A 16328-nucleotide genomic window follows, 5' to 3' on the forward strand; every position below is an offset into this window, starting at 1 on the left:
TACTTCCCATTTGATACACATTTTAGTGCTGTATCAATAATCATGTAAAAACACTTCAATATAATAAGCACACATAAAAATGGTGCTAATGGAGTCCATCCCCTATCTCCTCCCAAACAAAAATCCGGTTTAGAGGTCCATCCCCTATCTTCTCCTAAACCGTGGAGTACATCCCCTATCTCCTCCCAAACAATATGCATATGCAATGCTCAATCAATACATGTAATTTCTGTATTAATTCAATAGTATAAATTTATGACTTAAACAAATTGATTAGTTTCAATTTTCCCTAATCCGCATGCAATGTCTACAACAAGCACGACTATCCTCCACCGATAGCCCAAAACAGTTATTTCTAGACTCGAAAAATAAATATACCAAAAATTCAATAGGCGAGTAATTTATATTATCCAACTACACCATTTAATCAATAAATTCCCCAATTTCATGGATTTAACCAAATTCCCCAATTTCCTTAAATTAATTACTCAAATCAATTTAGCAATTCAACTAGGGTTTTTTTCCCAAAATTTTCAAAGTGTCCCCAACCTATCAAAATACCAAACTTAGAACAAAGCATATAAAATGGAGTAGGAAAATCCCTACCTCGAAGAAAATAACCCGTATGGAGAAGATGGAGATGAAGACCAAAGACCAACGTGCTCCAAATCCCAAGTTTCTCAGATTAAAACGAAGCCCTCAACTCACTCTAACTTTTTAATAAAGGATCTAAGGTAGAAACTCACTCTAAGTAGATCAATCGTAAGAGAGAAGGTGTGTAGAGGGAGAGAGAGAGATAAAAACACTCCAGGGGCGGTTTTTAAAAAAGTTATGTAGGAAAAGTAGGTCAAAAAGTGATCCAAAAAGTGAAATCACGGACTGATATAATCGACTCTACGCTCGAGCGTAGAAAGCCCCGCTCGAGCGTAAGACACAGAATCATGCTCGAGCGTGAAGAAAGCCGCTCGAGCGTCGATTGCACCCTTCCAGAAGTTTTGCAGGCGCTGGCACCCGCTCGAGCGTCAAACTCCCCGCTCGAGCGGAGGAGCAAAAACAAGGGATCACGCTCGAGCGTAAAAACTACCGCTCGAGCAGAAGAACTGCAGAGCAAAATACTGGGAGATGGAAAATCACGCTCGAGCGTCAAAATTCCCGCTCGAGCGGAGAAGCAACAACGAAGGGACCGCTCGAGCGTTAAAACTTCCGCTCGAGCGTGAAGGCCAAAAATCTGGGCATCACCTATCGGCATCTAAAATCAACCAACTTGTAACAGACCCGCCCAACACAACCTATACTTCAAATACAAAGAGATTAAAGGACAACAACAACCAATAAGTAATGACAGGATCCACGGAACCTAAGTCCGGATACAATAATTTAAAGAGAAAAGACCGGGGTCGCTATACTTATGATTTTGATGAATGATGATAAGTAATGGAGTATAAACACGTGATAATTCGAGAATACCTAATAATTTTACTTCATAATTATAATGGAATATTTTCATTACATATGACTAAATATTAAACATATAACAATTTGCCATTATTTTAAGTTAATAAAAAAATCATTACATTGATTGAGGTGATTTTTTCACAATCTTTGACACATAATTGTAATAAATGTGTGAGCAAATCATAATTACATAATGAAGAAATGAAGGAATAAATGTGTGAGAGGATCATCCAGATGCTCTATGCAATCTTCTTCCAAAGAGAGAAACAAGTTTGAGAGTTTGCCGCATTAAGAGTGAGGCATTCAACATTCTAAGGGTGAACTCCATGTATACCTCTTTTTCTTTTCTTTGTTCAAGCACAGACAACAAAATAATGGAAATCATTTTTATTTATTTTGTTTTTTTAGATTGGTGAAGAACCCTCAAATGTTTTTTTTAATTAAAAATAAAATAGACTTTTCTTGGGTCAATATTATCGTATGTGTGAATGAGGGAGTGAGATTTGGAATTATACAAAGGAATGCTCTACCATTTTCTCTCTCTTTTCATGCTTGCTTTGCCTTTCACTCAACCACCTCTCTCTATCATCTCTTCTCTTTGATTTGGTTCAACTATTAATAAATCTCTAGCCTTTCCTTTCTATCTCCAACAAAATTCATCATTTTCAACGAAAGTCACCTTCTCCTCTAAATTTTAGGTGACCTTGAAAAATCCATTTCATATCGAGAGTAATCAACCATGGAGGGAGAGATGAAAGATATTTTTCTTAAGATTTACCAAAAGATAAGAAAAACCAAGTTTGATAAGTATTGTGCCACCGCAAATGTAATTTTTGAAATTTTAAGTGCATCCTTCGAATAATTTGGGAAGGGAAGAAAGCTTTTTTTTTTTTCTTTCTTTCTTGGTATTGGTACTGCTCTAGTGGCTGTGGTCTTTGCCATTGGAGAAATCGTTTGGATGAAGAAGAAACACATTCCGGTTAGATTTCTCGATTCATTTGCCTTGATAAGTGCTCTTGTGCAATTTTTCCTTTCAATGCTTCAACTGAAAGTATCACTTAAGTTCTCAGTTTTCTCACTCTTGTTCGCTGCAGCCATCATAGGTCACAAGATTTTTTGAGAGCCACGCCATCGTCCCCGTTATGCCACTCTATGTGATTTCCATGAGTTCAGTTTACTACCATTGACTGAGGTGTGCCATGTTGAGTTCGATTTGCTGTGTATTGTTGTCTCACCTCAGTCAATGATAATAAACCGAAGTCATGGTAATCACATAGCACGTGGCATAATAGCGATGATGGCGTGGCTTCTAGAAAATCTTGTGACCCATGATGGCTTCAGCGAACAAGAGTGAGAAAACTGAGAGCTTGAGTGATACTTTCAGTTGAAGCATTGAAAGGAAAAATTGCACGAGAGCACTTATCAAGCCAAATAAATCGAAAAATCTAATCGGAAAGTGTTTCTGCTTCATCCAAACGATTTCTCCAATGGCAAAGACCACAACCACTAAAGCAGTACCAATACTAAAAAAATAAAATAACACTTTCTTCCCTTCCCAAATTGTTCAAATGATGCACTTTAAAATCTCAAAAATTAAATTTGTGGTGGCAAAATACTTATCAAACTTGGTTTTTCTTATCTTTTGGTAAATCTTAAGAAAAATCTCTTTCATCTCTCCCTCCATGGTTGATTAATCTCGATATGAAATGGGTTTTTCAAGGTCACCTAAAATTTAGAGGAGAAGGTGACTTTCGTTGAAAATGATGAATTTTGTTGGAGATAGAAAGGAAAGACTAGAGATTTATCAATGGTTGAACCAAATCAAAGAGAAGAGATAGTAGAGAGAGGTGGTTGAGTGAAAGGCAAAGCAAGCATGAAAAGAGAGAGAAAATGGTAGAGCATCCCTTTGTATAATTCCAAATCCCACTCCTTCATTCACACATGATAATATCAACCAAGAAAAGTCTATTTTATTTTTAATTAAAAAAAAACATTTAAGGGTTCTTCACCAATCTAAAAAAACAAAAATAAAAAAAAATGATTTCCATTATTTTGTTGTCTGTGCTTGAACAAAGAAAAGAAAAAAAGGTATGCATGGTGTTCACCCTTATAATGCTGAATGCCTCACTCCCAATGCAGCAAACTCTCAAATTTGTTTCTCTCTATGAAAGGAGGTTGCATGGAACATCTGGATGATTTTCTCACACATTTATTCCTTCATTTCTTCATTATGTAATTATGATTTGCTCACACATTTATTACAATTATGTGTCAAAGATTGTGAAAAAATCACCTCAATCAATGTAATGGTTTTTTTTATTAATTTAAAATAATGACAAATTGTTACATGTTTAATTTATAGTCATATGTAATGAAAATATTCCAAGATAATTATGAAGAAAAATTATTAGGTATTCTCGAATTATCACGTGTCTATACTCCTTCACATATCATTCATCAAAATCACAAGTCTTACCTTCTCCACCAATTATAATATTGTGAAACACCACATGACCATACTCTAAAATTACAACTTTAGAATTAGGGTTTTGAATGAGGAATATAATGTTATTTTGAATAATATGTGAAAATAGAATTACCCCTTTAACATGGCATTGTAATCATGTTTTATAAGTATCACCACGTGATACTTTTCTTTATACATATATACATATATATATATATTTTGTGTGGTACTACTCAAACAAATAGGTTTCCATTTGTCTATATAAAAAAAATTCTTCACAATGTCACTTAAGTTGGAATTTTATTTTTTTCAATCAATAAGAGATTAAATATTAAAATTGATAGAATATTACACAACACTAAATAATCAACAATATATATACTTGCAATAATCTTAACACCAACAGTTGCTATCTATCTTCAAGTGTGTGGATATTATTTGTGCAAATCCTAATCCTCTCAGTACTCCTAGAGTATGGTTACGTGGTGTTCTATAATATTATAATTGGTGGAGAAGGTAAGACTTATGATTTTGATGAATGATGATAAGTAAAGGAGTATAGACACGTGATAATTCGAGAATACCTAATAATTTTCCTTCATAATTATAATGGAATATTTTCATTACATATGACTATAAATTAAACATGTAACAATTTGTCATTATTTTAAGTTAATAAAAAATTCATTACATTGATTGAGGTGATTTTTTCACAATCTTTGACACATAATTGTAATAAATGTGTGAGCAAATCATAATTACATAATGAAGAAATGAAGGAATAAATGTGTGAGAAGATCATCCAGATGCTCCATGCAACCTTCTTCCATAGAGAGAAACAAATTTGAGAGTTTGTTGCATTAGGAGTGAGGCATTCAGCATTCTAAGGGTGAACTCCATGCATACCTCTTTTTCTTTTCTTTGTTCAAGCACAGACAACAAAATAATGGAAATCATTTTTATTTATTTTATTTTTTTAGATTGGCGAAGAACCCTCAAAATTTTTTTAATTAAAAATAAAATAGACTTTTCTTGGGTCAAATTATCATATGTGTGAATGAGGGAGTGGGATTTGGAATTATACAAAGCGATGCTCTACCCTTTTCTCTCTCTTTTCATGCTTGCTTTGTCTTTCACTCAACCACCTCTCTCTACCATCTCTTTTCTTTGATTTGTTTCAACCATTGATAAATCTCTAGCCTTTCCTTTCTATCTCCAACAAAATTCATCATTTTCAACGAAAGTCACCTTCTCATCTAAATTTTAGGTGACTTTGAAAAACCCATTTCATATCGAGATTAATCAACCATGGAGGGAGAGATGAAAGAGATTTTTCTTAGGATTTACCAAAAGATAAGAAAAACCAAGTTTGATAAGTATTGTGCCGCCGCAAATGTAATTTTTGAAATTTTAAGTGTAGCCTTCGAACAATTTGGGAAGGGAAGAAAGCTTTTTTCTTTTCGTAGTATTGGTACTGCTTTAGTGGCTGTGTGGTCTTTGCCACTGGAGAAATTGTTTGGATAAAGTAGAAACACATTCCGATTAGATTTCTCAATTTATTTGGCTTGATAAGTGCTCTCGTGCAATTTTTTCTTTCAATGCTTCAACTAAAAGTATCTGTAATGCCCCAATTTTCTAGCTCAAATGATAATGCAATAATCATGGTCTCTTTAAAGGAAAAACCAATTATACAATCCTTCATTTGCATTCCATAATGTAAATAGTTTTCTCATGCGATTATATTTTAATCCGACATCAAGTAAAGAAACAAATCAATACCCCCAAGGGTTACAAGTTTCCAAGGCTTAAGCCTGGTTACACAAAAACAGTTATTCAAACCCACACATACAAAGCCCTTGTTTTACAAATAGAATCACAGCAAATGAGAACCTTATGCTCTCAACACACACATTTCCACGCCCTCAGTTAGGTGGATTCACCACGTCTTTCCCTGCACAAAAATCCCGTAGGGTGAACATAAAGCCCAGTAGGAAATCCTTTGCAAAGTATATACATTTTATACAAGTCTCAAGAGATGAATGCACATGGCATGGCATGCCATGCCATGCCTTTTTGAAAATAAAACACATCTTCATCTTTTGAAAACCACCATGCTTAATGATGTTGTGCAACTTCAACTGTTCAAAATTTATCAATTTAATTCAAGGAGCAGTAAATACAACTCCAGTAATCCCTAGGTTAGTGTCTGCAAGTAGACTATACATGTACTACCAATTTGTCATTTTTACTAGTATCATCCAGAAGGCTCGACACCTATCATCTACACCACTTTTCAATCCTTAGGCTGGTGTCTGCAAGAAGACTATACAAGTACTACCAGTTTGTCATTTTTACCAGTATTAACTAGAAGGCTCGACACCTATCCTCCACACCACCTGTCAAGACTTATCACCGTATTTACCCCAAAACCATTTCATGAAAACTTATTTATCAACATTCTTTTCTAAATGCAAAGTTTTCAAATCAAATTTCAAAGCTCTTCATTATCAAATGAATTGATATGCCAATGCAATTTCACAGGATGAATAAATACTTTCATTTCAATTCATCCAAGAGATAACATAATTCCCATATTTCAAACATTTCCAACAACTTAGTCATTTCAAGACTATATCAACACTTTTAAACAACAATTTCTAAAACTTCAACAATTCTCTTATTCCATAGAAAACCATCATTTATATGTCATAAATAACCAATTTTCAAACATCATTTATTTTGACACACAAAATAAATATAACAACATATTCTAAAGATTTTCAACTTCCTTCTTAAAAATCCCAAATTTCTAGGCTTTCTCACCAAAAACCATTCATCTTCAAATATTTGAGAAGATCTCACCAAAAACATCTTTCTTTCATCAACATAGTTCAAAAACCCTCAATTTCTATTTTTAAAGGGAAAAGAAAGTAAACCTACTTTCAAAATCACTCATCTTATTGAATCAACAATTAATTTTCAAAACTAATCAAAGAATGATTTCAAAAATCATGTAGATCTTGCAAAAACATATATATAACTCAAAGAAAATCTCTACCTCAAGTTTGACAAGGAAACATGCAAAAATCTAAATTTTTGATTTTGTCGGATTTTGATCTCCACCGATCAAAATGTTGCTCTCACCAAGCTCTTTACTTTGGCCTCAAGAAATGAAGCAGCATTCACCATAATCTTCCACCATGCGTCGGGGCAATGGAGGCTTTCCATCATCATCATTTCACTGAAACAAAGCTCTACATGCAATAACACCACCCAGATGCGTGGGCCTCATGACCTTAAGGGTCCGTTTGGGAAGGGCTTTTCCGGGCTTTTTTGGCTATTTTAGCCACAAAAGACAAAATAGGCTATTTTAGCCACAAAAAATAAAACATCACATCCAACCCATAATCATTACACTCTTCTCTCACAAAAAAAGTCAAAAAAGTCAAAAAGCCAAAAATCTCTTCCCAAACTAAGTTTTTTAGTCCAGGCTAAAATAGCCAAAAAAATTAAAAAGTCAAAAAGCTAACCCACTTCCCAAACGGAGGCTAAGATATTTCACTCTAGTAAAAATTGAAATCACATTTAACAACAGGCGCCTAAACCACTAATTGAAATTGAGGGTCAATACTATTCAATACACGGACTGCACGCACATGCTTAGTCCAAAAACTCTGTGCATTAGGCCTATTTCGGCAGAAAAATTTCAATCTCACAGCCCATTTTGTTGAAATAGGGTGCACTAAGTAACAACAAATGGGCCCCACAGCCCACTTTTCACGATTTTCAACAAAAGCAAACCCATTCTCCAAGGCACCAACACGGCCCAAGTGGAGAAAACACAGCTGTTGTCCATCCATCCCCTCAATCACTACATGAGAGAGAGAGCCCAGGTTATGTACCAAAGACGCTATTTCACCGGTGTCAACAGAAACTCCGGCGGTACGCAACCACCATCTTCTTCCATACATATAGCCCACGGACTGGTTGCATCAGTAGCTGAATCACGGAAAACCCAAAGCTGTTAGCAACAACACCAGAACCTCACCAACATAGAAACGTTGGCACCGAAGCTGACCAACTTTATCTCTCCACCTTGAGTTTGCTCATTTTAGCCACAGCCGAGCATTAACCTTGAGCAGACCGTAATGCACCAACTCAGTCCAGTAATCTGTTATAAACCAGAGCTCCAACATAGCACAAAATGACCAAACCGAGACTGAAGTAAAGATACTTCCACCGTCGGTAGAATACAAATCGAACCACCAGGTTGCAGGTATGGTGTCAACATAGGCAGCTTTGCAAACAGTGCGATGAAATCGGGGATAAGGCGACCATCGCTGAGTCGACCAGTGGGATGATTGAAGAAGGTTTGTCCATATGGGTAATGAGAGGGGAGATTTGCGCCATTAGTAAGGCCGAGCAAGGATTGGACGGGTCTGTTTTGCTCGGTCTCAAGGATCGGTTGACCCGGCGGAAGCCTAGCCTGGCCGAGCTGCGAGTAGCAAATATTCGGCGGTGCGCACAGCTAAGAGGCGAGACTGAGCTACGGATAGCTCGGGCTGAATTGTGGATAAGGGAGGGAAGACGCGTCTCTGACCGGTGAGCCGAGATGGGAAGATTCAATATAACCTCAGATGAAGGCAGAGCGGACGGGGGTCGGCATGCCTCGCGACCGGTATGCCACCACGAACCGGTCAACTCCAGCCCGGTCCATGGGCGTCCCCCCCGCCGCCCCTTTGTGAAGGGGCAGTCCGGTGGGGCATAGCACGGTTGAGCGCCTGTAGCAATAGTTCTTCTTGGGAAATAGGCCGGTCGTGGTACTGTGGTCAGGTGTGCCACCTGGGCCAATGACACGAAGGAAGGGACATCTGCTCCACATACGCCTCAATACCGTTAGGCAGTTCTGCATGTACTGTTGGGAGGTCTAAGCCTTTACACGTGTAAGGTGGTGAGAGGCGAGTACTGCCACCTGTCTAGGGAAGGACAGCAGAGGTAGTGCGCGCATGATCTTGAGGCCGCATGGCCAACCTTGAAATAGCGAGGAAGGCGAACGTAAGAGGTATGCAACTTCTTCCCAAAAGAGAACACTCTCTCTCTCCGTCTTCTTCCTCTTCCTCAAGTGAATTGACTTGATCGTCGGAGGGTCTATCCGGCACACCACCGCCGGGTAGCTCACCGTTTCTGTGTTGCCAGGTAGACGCCGTCAAGAGAAGCTCAGAGTACAAGGAGTACGGAAAGCAGAGGATATTTCGCCCCGTACAATTGGCGCCGTCTGTGGGAAGTTTTTTGATACTCAACCCTTGTTCTCAGAGCTCCTTCGACCATTTCCATGGCCAACAATGGCGAAGCCCCACTGTCCGTCGTCGATGGCGTCACCCCTGAGTACGTCCGCTTGAGAGAAGGTCCTCTGAATATTCCAGCCATGGCAGGCCTAGAAACTCCTTCGCAGAGTGCGCGAGACAAACGCGGAAGGAGTGCCGATCGCTCGCAGAGTCCTGGGGGCCACAGACGCCGGGGGGAGTCCCAGGCGCATGCCTGGAGCACAAACTCAAGGACCAAGACGTCGTCATTCACAAGATGGCGGCAGAGATGGAGCTGCTGAAACGCCAGATCAAAGGGAAGGGTGTTGCTGGAGAGGGCAACCTCAGTGAGCGCACCCCGTCCCCTCGTTGGTGCAGTCGCCGTCAGGGGAGGACCCACTCTCTCTCCATCACCAGGAACTATGGGGTTGAGGGCTCTAACCAGGGGGAGAGCAGGTCCCTCTCTCGCGACAACACATATTGCCCCTCACGCCCGACGCCGACGTCGAGATCCTATTTCTCCACACGTTCCAGGGACTTGAGGGATGTATTGGAAGAGAGGGCACGCTGTCGGGAGGCTCGAAGAGTGCCGGCATTGCAGAGGTTAAGCGCTCCAGTGCGTTACAGTGAGGAAGTGGCGATGCCACCCCCCAAAGTGATGGCCCCTGCACTGGAGGACAAAGAGCTGGCGCGACTTACAGCCACACCGCTATCTCCAGAGATTGAGAGTATGCCACTCCCCGCCGGATTGCACCAGCCAAAGTTCACTTTGTACGACGGCAAAATGGATCCGTACATGCACGTGAGTCATTATCGGCAGGTGATGGCTGGCCACCGGCGCAACGACGCTCTGATGTGTCTCGTATTCCTAGCGAGCTTGGGAGAGCTGGGTCTAAAGTGGTTTGAAAGGCTACCGGAGGGGAGTATAGAGGGGTGGCAACAGCTAGCAGAAGCCTTCGTCACCAGATTCAAGACCAACACTCGAACGCCGAAGGAGGTCGACCATCTCCTGGGCGTCAAGATGGAGTCTGGGTGTTCGTTGAAGGCATACAATGCGAAGTACTAGGAAACTTACAATGAGATCCTCGACTGCCCCACCAATCTGGCGATCACTCAGTACAAACGGGGTCTCCCAGTCGGACATAGGCTGCGAGATTCACTCATGATGCATCAACCTACAACCATGGAGTCATTGATGCAGCGGATCAATGAGCACATTCGTGTGGAGGATGATACCGCCTCCGCGATCGAGAAGGTTAATCCGGTCGCGGCGGATAGGAGGGTCGCGGGGAAAGTTCACTTGGTTGGGCAGGAGGATAGTCGCCCAAACAACCAGTCGAAAGACCAGCGCTATGGTCCAAACCGTGATGACAGAAACAAGGGGCGCCGAAACGACCGGGCATACCCTCCCCGTGATGCAGCGGAGGATGCCAAAAGAAAATTGAAGGCACGGACTGGGATCACCACGGTGTTCAAAATCCCCATCTACCGCATTCTGAGTGAGATTCGAAGCGAACCCTTCGTCCGTTGGCCGGCCAAGTTGGGGAGTGCCCAGCGAGGCTTCAATTCAAAATATCGCTGTACCTTTCATGAAGAGCGGGGGCACCGAATAGAGGACTGCCTGCCGCTAAAGCAACACTTAGAGGAGTTAGTAGCGGCGGGGCATCTTGACCAATACATAGATGGGGGCATCAAGGCCACACCGGCAGACCAAGTCGAGCCAAACGGCCTGGCCGCCCTAGAAGCGCCTCCGCAAGGTGTAATCAACGTCATCCACGGAATCATTGAACCGGCCAGGGTTTGCGAGCTGAGGGGGATGATCAAGAAGGCCGAGCACATGAGGGAAGTGTTTTTTGTTCAGCCTGCTGTGAAGAAGGGAAAGACCGAAGAAAGGGACATCCTTTCATTCTCATCCAGGGACTTGGAAAGAGTTCAGATGTCGCACAACGATGCCTTAGTAGTCACTCTTCGCGTCAAGGACTTTGATATCAAGAGAATCTTGATCGACCAGGGGAGTTCGGTCGAAATCATGTATTATGACGCGTTCAAACAGATGAAGTTAGAAGACAAGGACTTGGCCCCTGCGACGTCTCCTTTGGTCGGTTTCAACTCACAGCCGGAGTGGCCAATCGGAAAGATTATTTTGCCGGTCAAAGCAGGTTTAGTAGTAAAGCAAGTGGAGTTCTGGGTGCTCAAAGTTCCTTCCACCTACAACTTGATCTTAGGTAGGGGCTGGCTGCACGCCATGCAAGCGGTTGCCTCGACCTTCCACCAAGTCATGCGCTTTCCGGCGTCGAGCGGGCAAATAGAAGAAGTTTGGGGAGACCAGGTGATGGCAAAACAATGCTTCGTTGCGGTAAATGGCAGCCGAGCAGCTAAAGGATTTGTCCAAATGATCGAGGGGCCCGAGGAAAAAGGGGTCCTTGAAGACGTGGGAAGGAAGGCCGAGGAAAAATCAGTCAAAGATTTGGTGGAAGTGCGCTTTGACGAAAACGATCCAACTAAATTCTTCCTCTTGGGGTCATCTTTGTCCAGCGAGCAATCGAATTATGTCAACTTCTTGGTTTCCAATTTGGAGGCCTTTGCTTGGACGCCTTACGACATACCTGGCGTCGACCCGAGCTTCATCTGTCACCAGTTGAATGTTTTCCCCAACGCACGACCAGTCATTCAAAGGAAGCGCCGTTCAGCCCTGCACCATGCTGAAGTGGTGGCTGAAGAAGTGAAGAACTTGTTGGAAGCCGGGGCTATAGAAGAAGTGCAATACCCTCGGTGGATATCCAACATGGTGGTTGTTCCCAAGAAAAATGGCAAGTGGCGAGTCTGCGTTGACTACAAGACTGTCAACCGGGCTTGTCCTAAGGACAGCTTTCCCCTTCCTCGAATTGACCAGCTGGTGGACTTGACCGCTGGCCATCAGAGGTTTAGCTTCCTGGACGCTTATCGCGGCTACCACCAGATAGCCATGTATAAACCGGACAGAGAGATTACATCATTCACCACCCCTAGAGGATTATATTGTTACAAAGCCATGCCGTTCGGACTAAAGAACGCCGGAGCAACCTTTTAGCGGATGGTTACTAAAATGTTCGCTCCTCTCTTGGGCCGAACAATGGAGGCCTACATCGATGATATGGTGGTTAAGAGTAAGGAGAAGTCAGAACACCTCACCGACCTAGCAGAAATGTTCGCCATACTTAAGCACCATAAGCTTCGTCTGAACGCCTCCAAATGCGCCTTCGGAGTTGGCACTGGAAAGTTTCTGGGTTTTCTGGTTACAAACCGAGGGATTGAAGCCGACCCATCCCAGATCAAAGCGATACAAGAGCTGGAGCGCCCGAATTCTACAAAGGACGTGTAACATCTTGCCGGGATGGCAGCTGCGCTGAACAGATTCATCAGCCGGTCTTCGGATCGTTACAGGCCCTTCTTCAAAACTCTGAAGTCCAAGTTCTTCTGGGATGAAGAGTGCGGCCGTGCACTGGCGGACTTAAAAGCGTATCTCTCCTCAGCCCCAATTTTGGTCACGCCTCGGCCGGGCGAAGAGCTGTACCTCTACTTGGCTGTTTTTCAACATGCAGTGAGCGCGGTATTGATTCGTGCTGAAGGCATCCAGCACCTGCCAATCTTCTATGTAAGCAAGACCCTGCTCCTGGCCGAAACAAGATATCTTCCCTTGGAGAAATTGGCGCTGGCCCTAATGATTGCGTCGAGAAAGCTGGCACACTATTTTCATGCCCATACAATAGTTGTGCTGACCAAATTCCCTCTCAAGGTGCTCTTTGAGAAGGCCGACTTCACCGGGAGGATTCTGAAGTGGGCCGTGGAATTGGGGCAGTATGACATCAGGTTCAGCCCGCGCACCGCGGTCAAAGCTCAGGCTCTTGCAGATTTTGTGGCGGAATTTGCCCCTGGGACGCATCCAGTTTGCCCGATTGATTTGGTTGGTGCGGATTTAGCACAACCCAAGGTTTTGGCAACGGAGACGAGCGTTGGCTCACACGTGGGAAAAGGGCAAAGTTTGACCGAACTAGCAAAGTCCGACAACTCGTTGGAAGATGAACCCTATGGAGACGAGAAAAAAGACCAGAACGAGCCAGCTAGAGACATTGAATTGAGAAGCTCCCAAAACCCATCTGATTGTTGGAAGCTGTTCATTGGCGAGATGTGGAAGCTCTTCGTCGATGGAGCGTCCAACAGGCATGGGGCCGGGCTGGGAATTGTGCTGACCTCACCAGATGGGCTGATTATTGAGCAAGCAATTACGCTCGGATTCCCGGCGTCCAACAACGAGGCAGAGTATGAAGCCCTCCTCGCCGGTTTGAGAAGCGCATTGAGAATGAAAGCCACCGCCCTTATGGTCTTCAGCGACTCCAAGCTGGTGGTCAATCAGGTATCAGGGGAGTATGAGGCAAGGGATGGAAGAATGTCCAAGTATCAAGTGTTGGTGCGGGAAAAAATCAAGAAGTTCCCTGCGATAAGAGTGGAACAAATCAACCGCGAAGAAAACAACTCGGCTGACGAATTGGCTGGGCTCGCCTCCACTCAGACAGCTTTTCCTAACCCCTTGATGATAGAGTTTTTACCTCGGCCAAGTATTGAGGAACCGGAAGCAACCGAGGTGCTCTGTACCGACTTGGGTCCTTCCTGGATGGATCCCATCATCGCCTTCTTAAAAGACAGAGTTCTACCGGAAGAAAAGAAGGCAGCCCACAAAATCCGAGCAAAGTCAGAGCGGTTTTGGCTCTCCCCATCTGGAGCCTTGTATAAGAAGTCCTTCACCGGGCCGTATTTGAAGTGTATCCACCCCGCCAAAGTGAAGACTTTTCTCTACGACATACATGAGGGCATTTGCGGAAGCCATATTGGGGGCAGGTCCTTGGCATACCGAGCAATTTCCCAAGGTTACTGGTGGCCGTGCATGCAGGCGGACGCACAGAAATATGTTCGCAGGTGTGAGAAGTGTCAGAAGTTCGCTCACCAGATCCATCAGCTGGCTAGAGATTTGCTCCCTCTCACAAGTCCTTGGCAGTTCGCGCTTTGGGGATTGGATATTGTTGGACCACTCCCAGCAGCGCCGGGCAATCACAAGTTCTTCATCGCCGCCACCGACTACTTCACCAAGTGGGTGGAGGCCGAGCCACTGGCGACCATAAAGGAAAAGGATGTGAAGAAGTTTGTTTGGCAAAACATCATTACTCGCTTCGGTATACCCAGGGCCCTCGTCTCAGATAACGGCACTCAATTTGATGGGAAGCTCTTTCGCGGATTTTGCGAAGAGTTGAAGATCAAGTTCTACAATTCGACACCGGCCTATCCTCAGTCTAACGGTCAAGCAGAGGCCTCCAACAAGACTATCTTGGATGGGCTAAAGAAGCGGCTTGAAAAAGCCAAGGGGAAATGGGCTGAGGAGCTTCCCAACGTGCTCTGGGCATACCGCACTACCCCAAGAAGGTCGACCGGGAAAACACCATTCACTTTGGCCTACGGCATGGAGGCAGTCATCCCGTTGGAAATCGGCATGCCAACCATCCGCTCTGAAAGTTTCCAGCCTGATCTGAATAATGAAGTCGTGGCATCGGAATTAGACCTTGCCAAGGAAAGAAGGGAGCGGGCACTAGTCCACATCGCAGCTTATCAACAAGAACTCTCCAAGAAATACAACAAGGCGGTGCACCCCAGGCTATTCAAGGTTGGAGACTGGGTTTTGAGAAAGGTACTAGGCAACACGGTGGTCCAAGGCGAAGGAAAGCTTGGTGCGAATTGGGAAGGACCATACAAGGTGATTGGTCTAGCTGGCAAAGGGGCATACCATCTGGAAGATTTGGATGGCAAGGCTGTCCCCAGACCATGGAATGCAGCCAACCTTAAGGTTTTTTACTTTTGAATTGTAATTTGCTTATGTTGTTTAAGCTTTTCCAGACCCTTAGCCTCTTGGCACTAGATGTAAAAGATAGCAATGCTTTTGTAATAAAAATAGCACTCTTGTTTGGTATTACATCTCTGTACAATGAAATCGCAAGGATACAAGGCAATCATCGATGCCAGGGGCAAGGAGACCGCCCTGAATGAGGCCGATCAGATTTCATCTCGCTGGAATGGAGACAGACTGCACAAAAAGTTTGCGTAGGGAAAAAGTTCGCATTAGCCTCGGGCCGAGCTGGTTTCCCTTGCCCGGTCGAAATATTGGCGTCATGACCAACCTAGCTGAAACATTGGTGTTTTGCCCAATGTAAGGGCCGAGCTGATTTTGCTCGGCCCGGTCGACATATTGGTGTCTTGTCCAATATGTTAAACGAGCGGATTTTGTTCGGCAGAATTTCTCGGTGCTGGCGTGTTGTCCAACCGATAAGAGGCCGAGCTGCCTTGGCTCGGCCGAAAGGAAATGTTGGCGGCTTAACCAACTCACACGGCGAGCTGATTTTTGCTCGGTCTCATTGATGTAATGGAAATGTATGATTCTGCAAACATTTCAAACCGAGCAGACTTTGCTCGGCCCAGTTACAATGTCAGTTAATTCAAATTTTCAAGGAGCTGAGCTGCCAGATATGTTGAAAGACGTTCTGGGTGATTTTAGCTCGGCATATTGCGCGGCTCAGCCGACCTGCCAGTTATGAATTATCAACGTTTAAATCGAGACATTTATGTACAAGCCAACCGAAAAGAAATAGATGATATACGAACAAAAGGTTCAAAAGTTTCATTGATTGAAGAAGATTCAGTACAAAGGTGGGGCCTAGCCCGGTTATATGCAAAAAAAAAAAAAAGGAATTATCAATCCATTTCAAGAGGGACAGTCTGTCCGGCTGCCTCCACCGTCTGCTCGGCCATATCAATTGTCTGCTCGGGCAAGTTTTCCTCGGCGTCGTCGTTAGCACTATCCCCCACAGCAACATCCCGATCAGCCACTCCGTCATCTTGAGATGCTTCGGCAGTAGTTTGCTCGGCCTGTTGCGCGGCGGCGGCTTCTTCCTCGGCCTCCTTCCTTGCCTCCGCAATGAGCCGGTTTTGGGTAGCATTGGCGTAGGCCTGCATATAGACCGGGATATGTGCTGCATGGGGGTTCACAAACATTTCGACATCCTGACCAAGGCCAACTTTTT

At 43.6% G+C, this 16328-nt stretch overlaps 1 protein-coding gene across 1 annotated transcript; it reads left to right on the top strand.

Annotated features, from left to right (window-relative positions):
- The first annotated feature begins 12598 nt into the window (after positions 1–12598).
- LOC114305559 (uncharacterized) lies at positions 12599–15297 on the top strand. The gene is made up of 3 exons (XM_082900990.1): positions 12599–13953; positions 14101–15007; positions 15139–15297. The coding sequence occupies exons 1-3, from the start codon at positions 12599–12601 to the stop codon at positions 15295–15297; spliced, it is 2421 nt and encodes an 806-aa protein (XP_082757116.1).
- The last annotated feature ends 1031 nt before the right edge of the window (positions 15298–16328 follow it).

The sequence above is a fragment of the Camellia sinensis genome, chromosome 13 (genome assembly GCF_055761805.1).
Source record: "Camellia sinensis isolate YWXY chromosome 13, ASM5576180v1, whole genome shotgun sequence".
NCBI classification, from domain to species: Eukaryota; Viridiplantae; Streptophyta; class Magnoliopsida; order Ericales; family Theaceae; genus Camellia; species Camellia sinensis.

Coding starts and splice junctions, on each gene's coding strand:
- LOC114305559 (XM_082900990.1), top strand. CDS start 12,599: ATGGCAGCTGCGCTGAACAGATTCATCAGCCGGTCTTCGGATCGTTAC. Junction 13,954..14,100: donor GCCCACAAAATCCGAGCAAA/GTCAGAGCGGTT, acceptor TATTGGGGGCAG/GTCCTTGGCATACCGAGCAA. Junction 15,008..15,138: donor ATTGGGAAGGACCATACAAG/GTGATTGGTCTA, acceptor ATGTTGTTTAAG/CTTTTCCAGACCCTTAGCCT.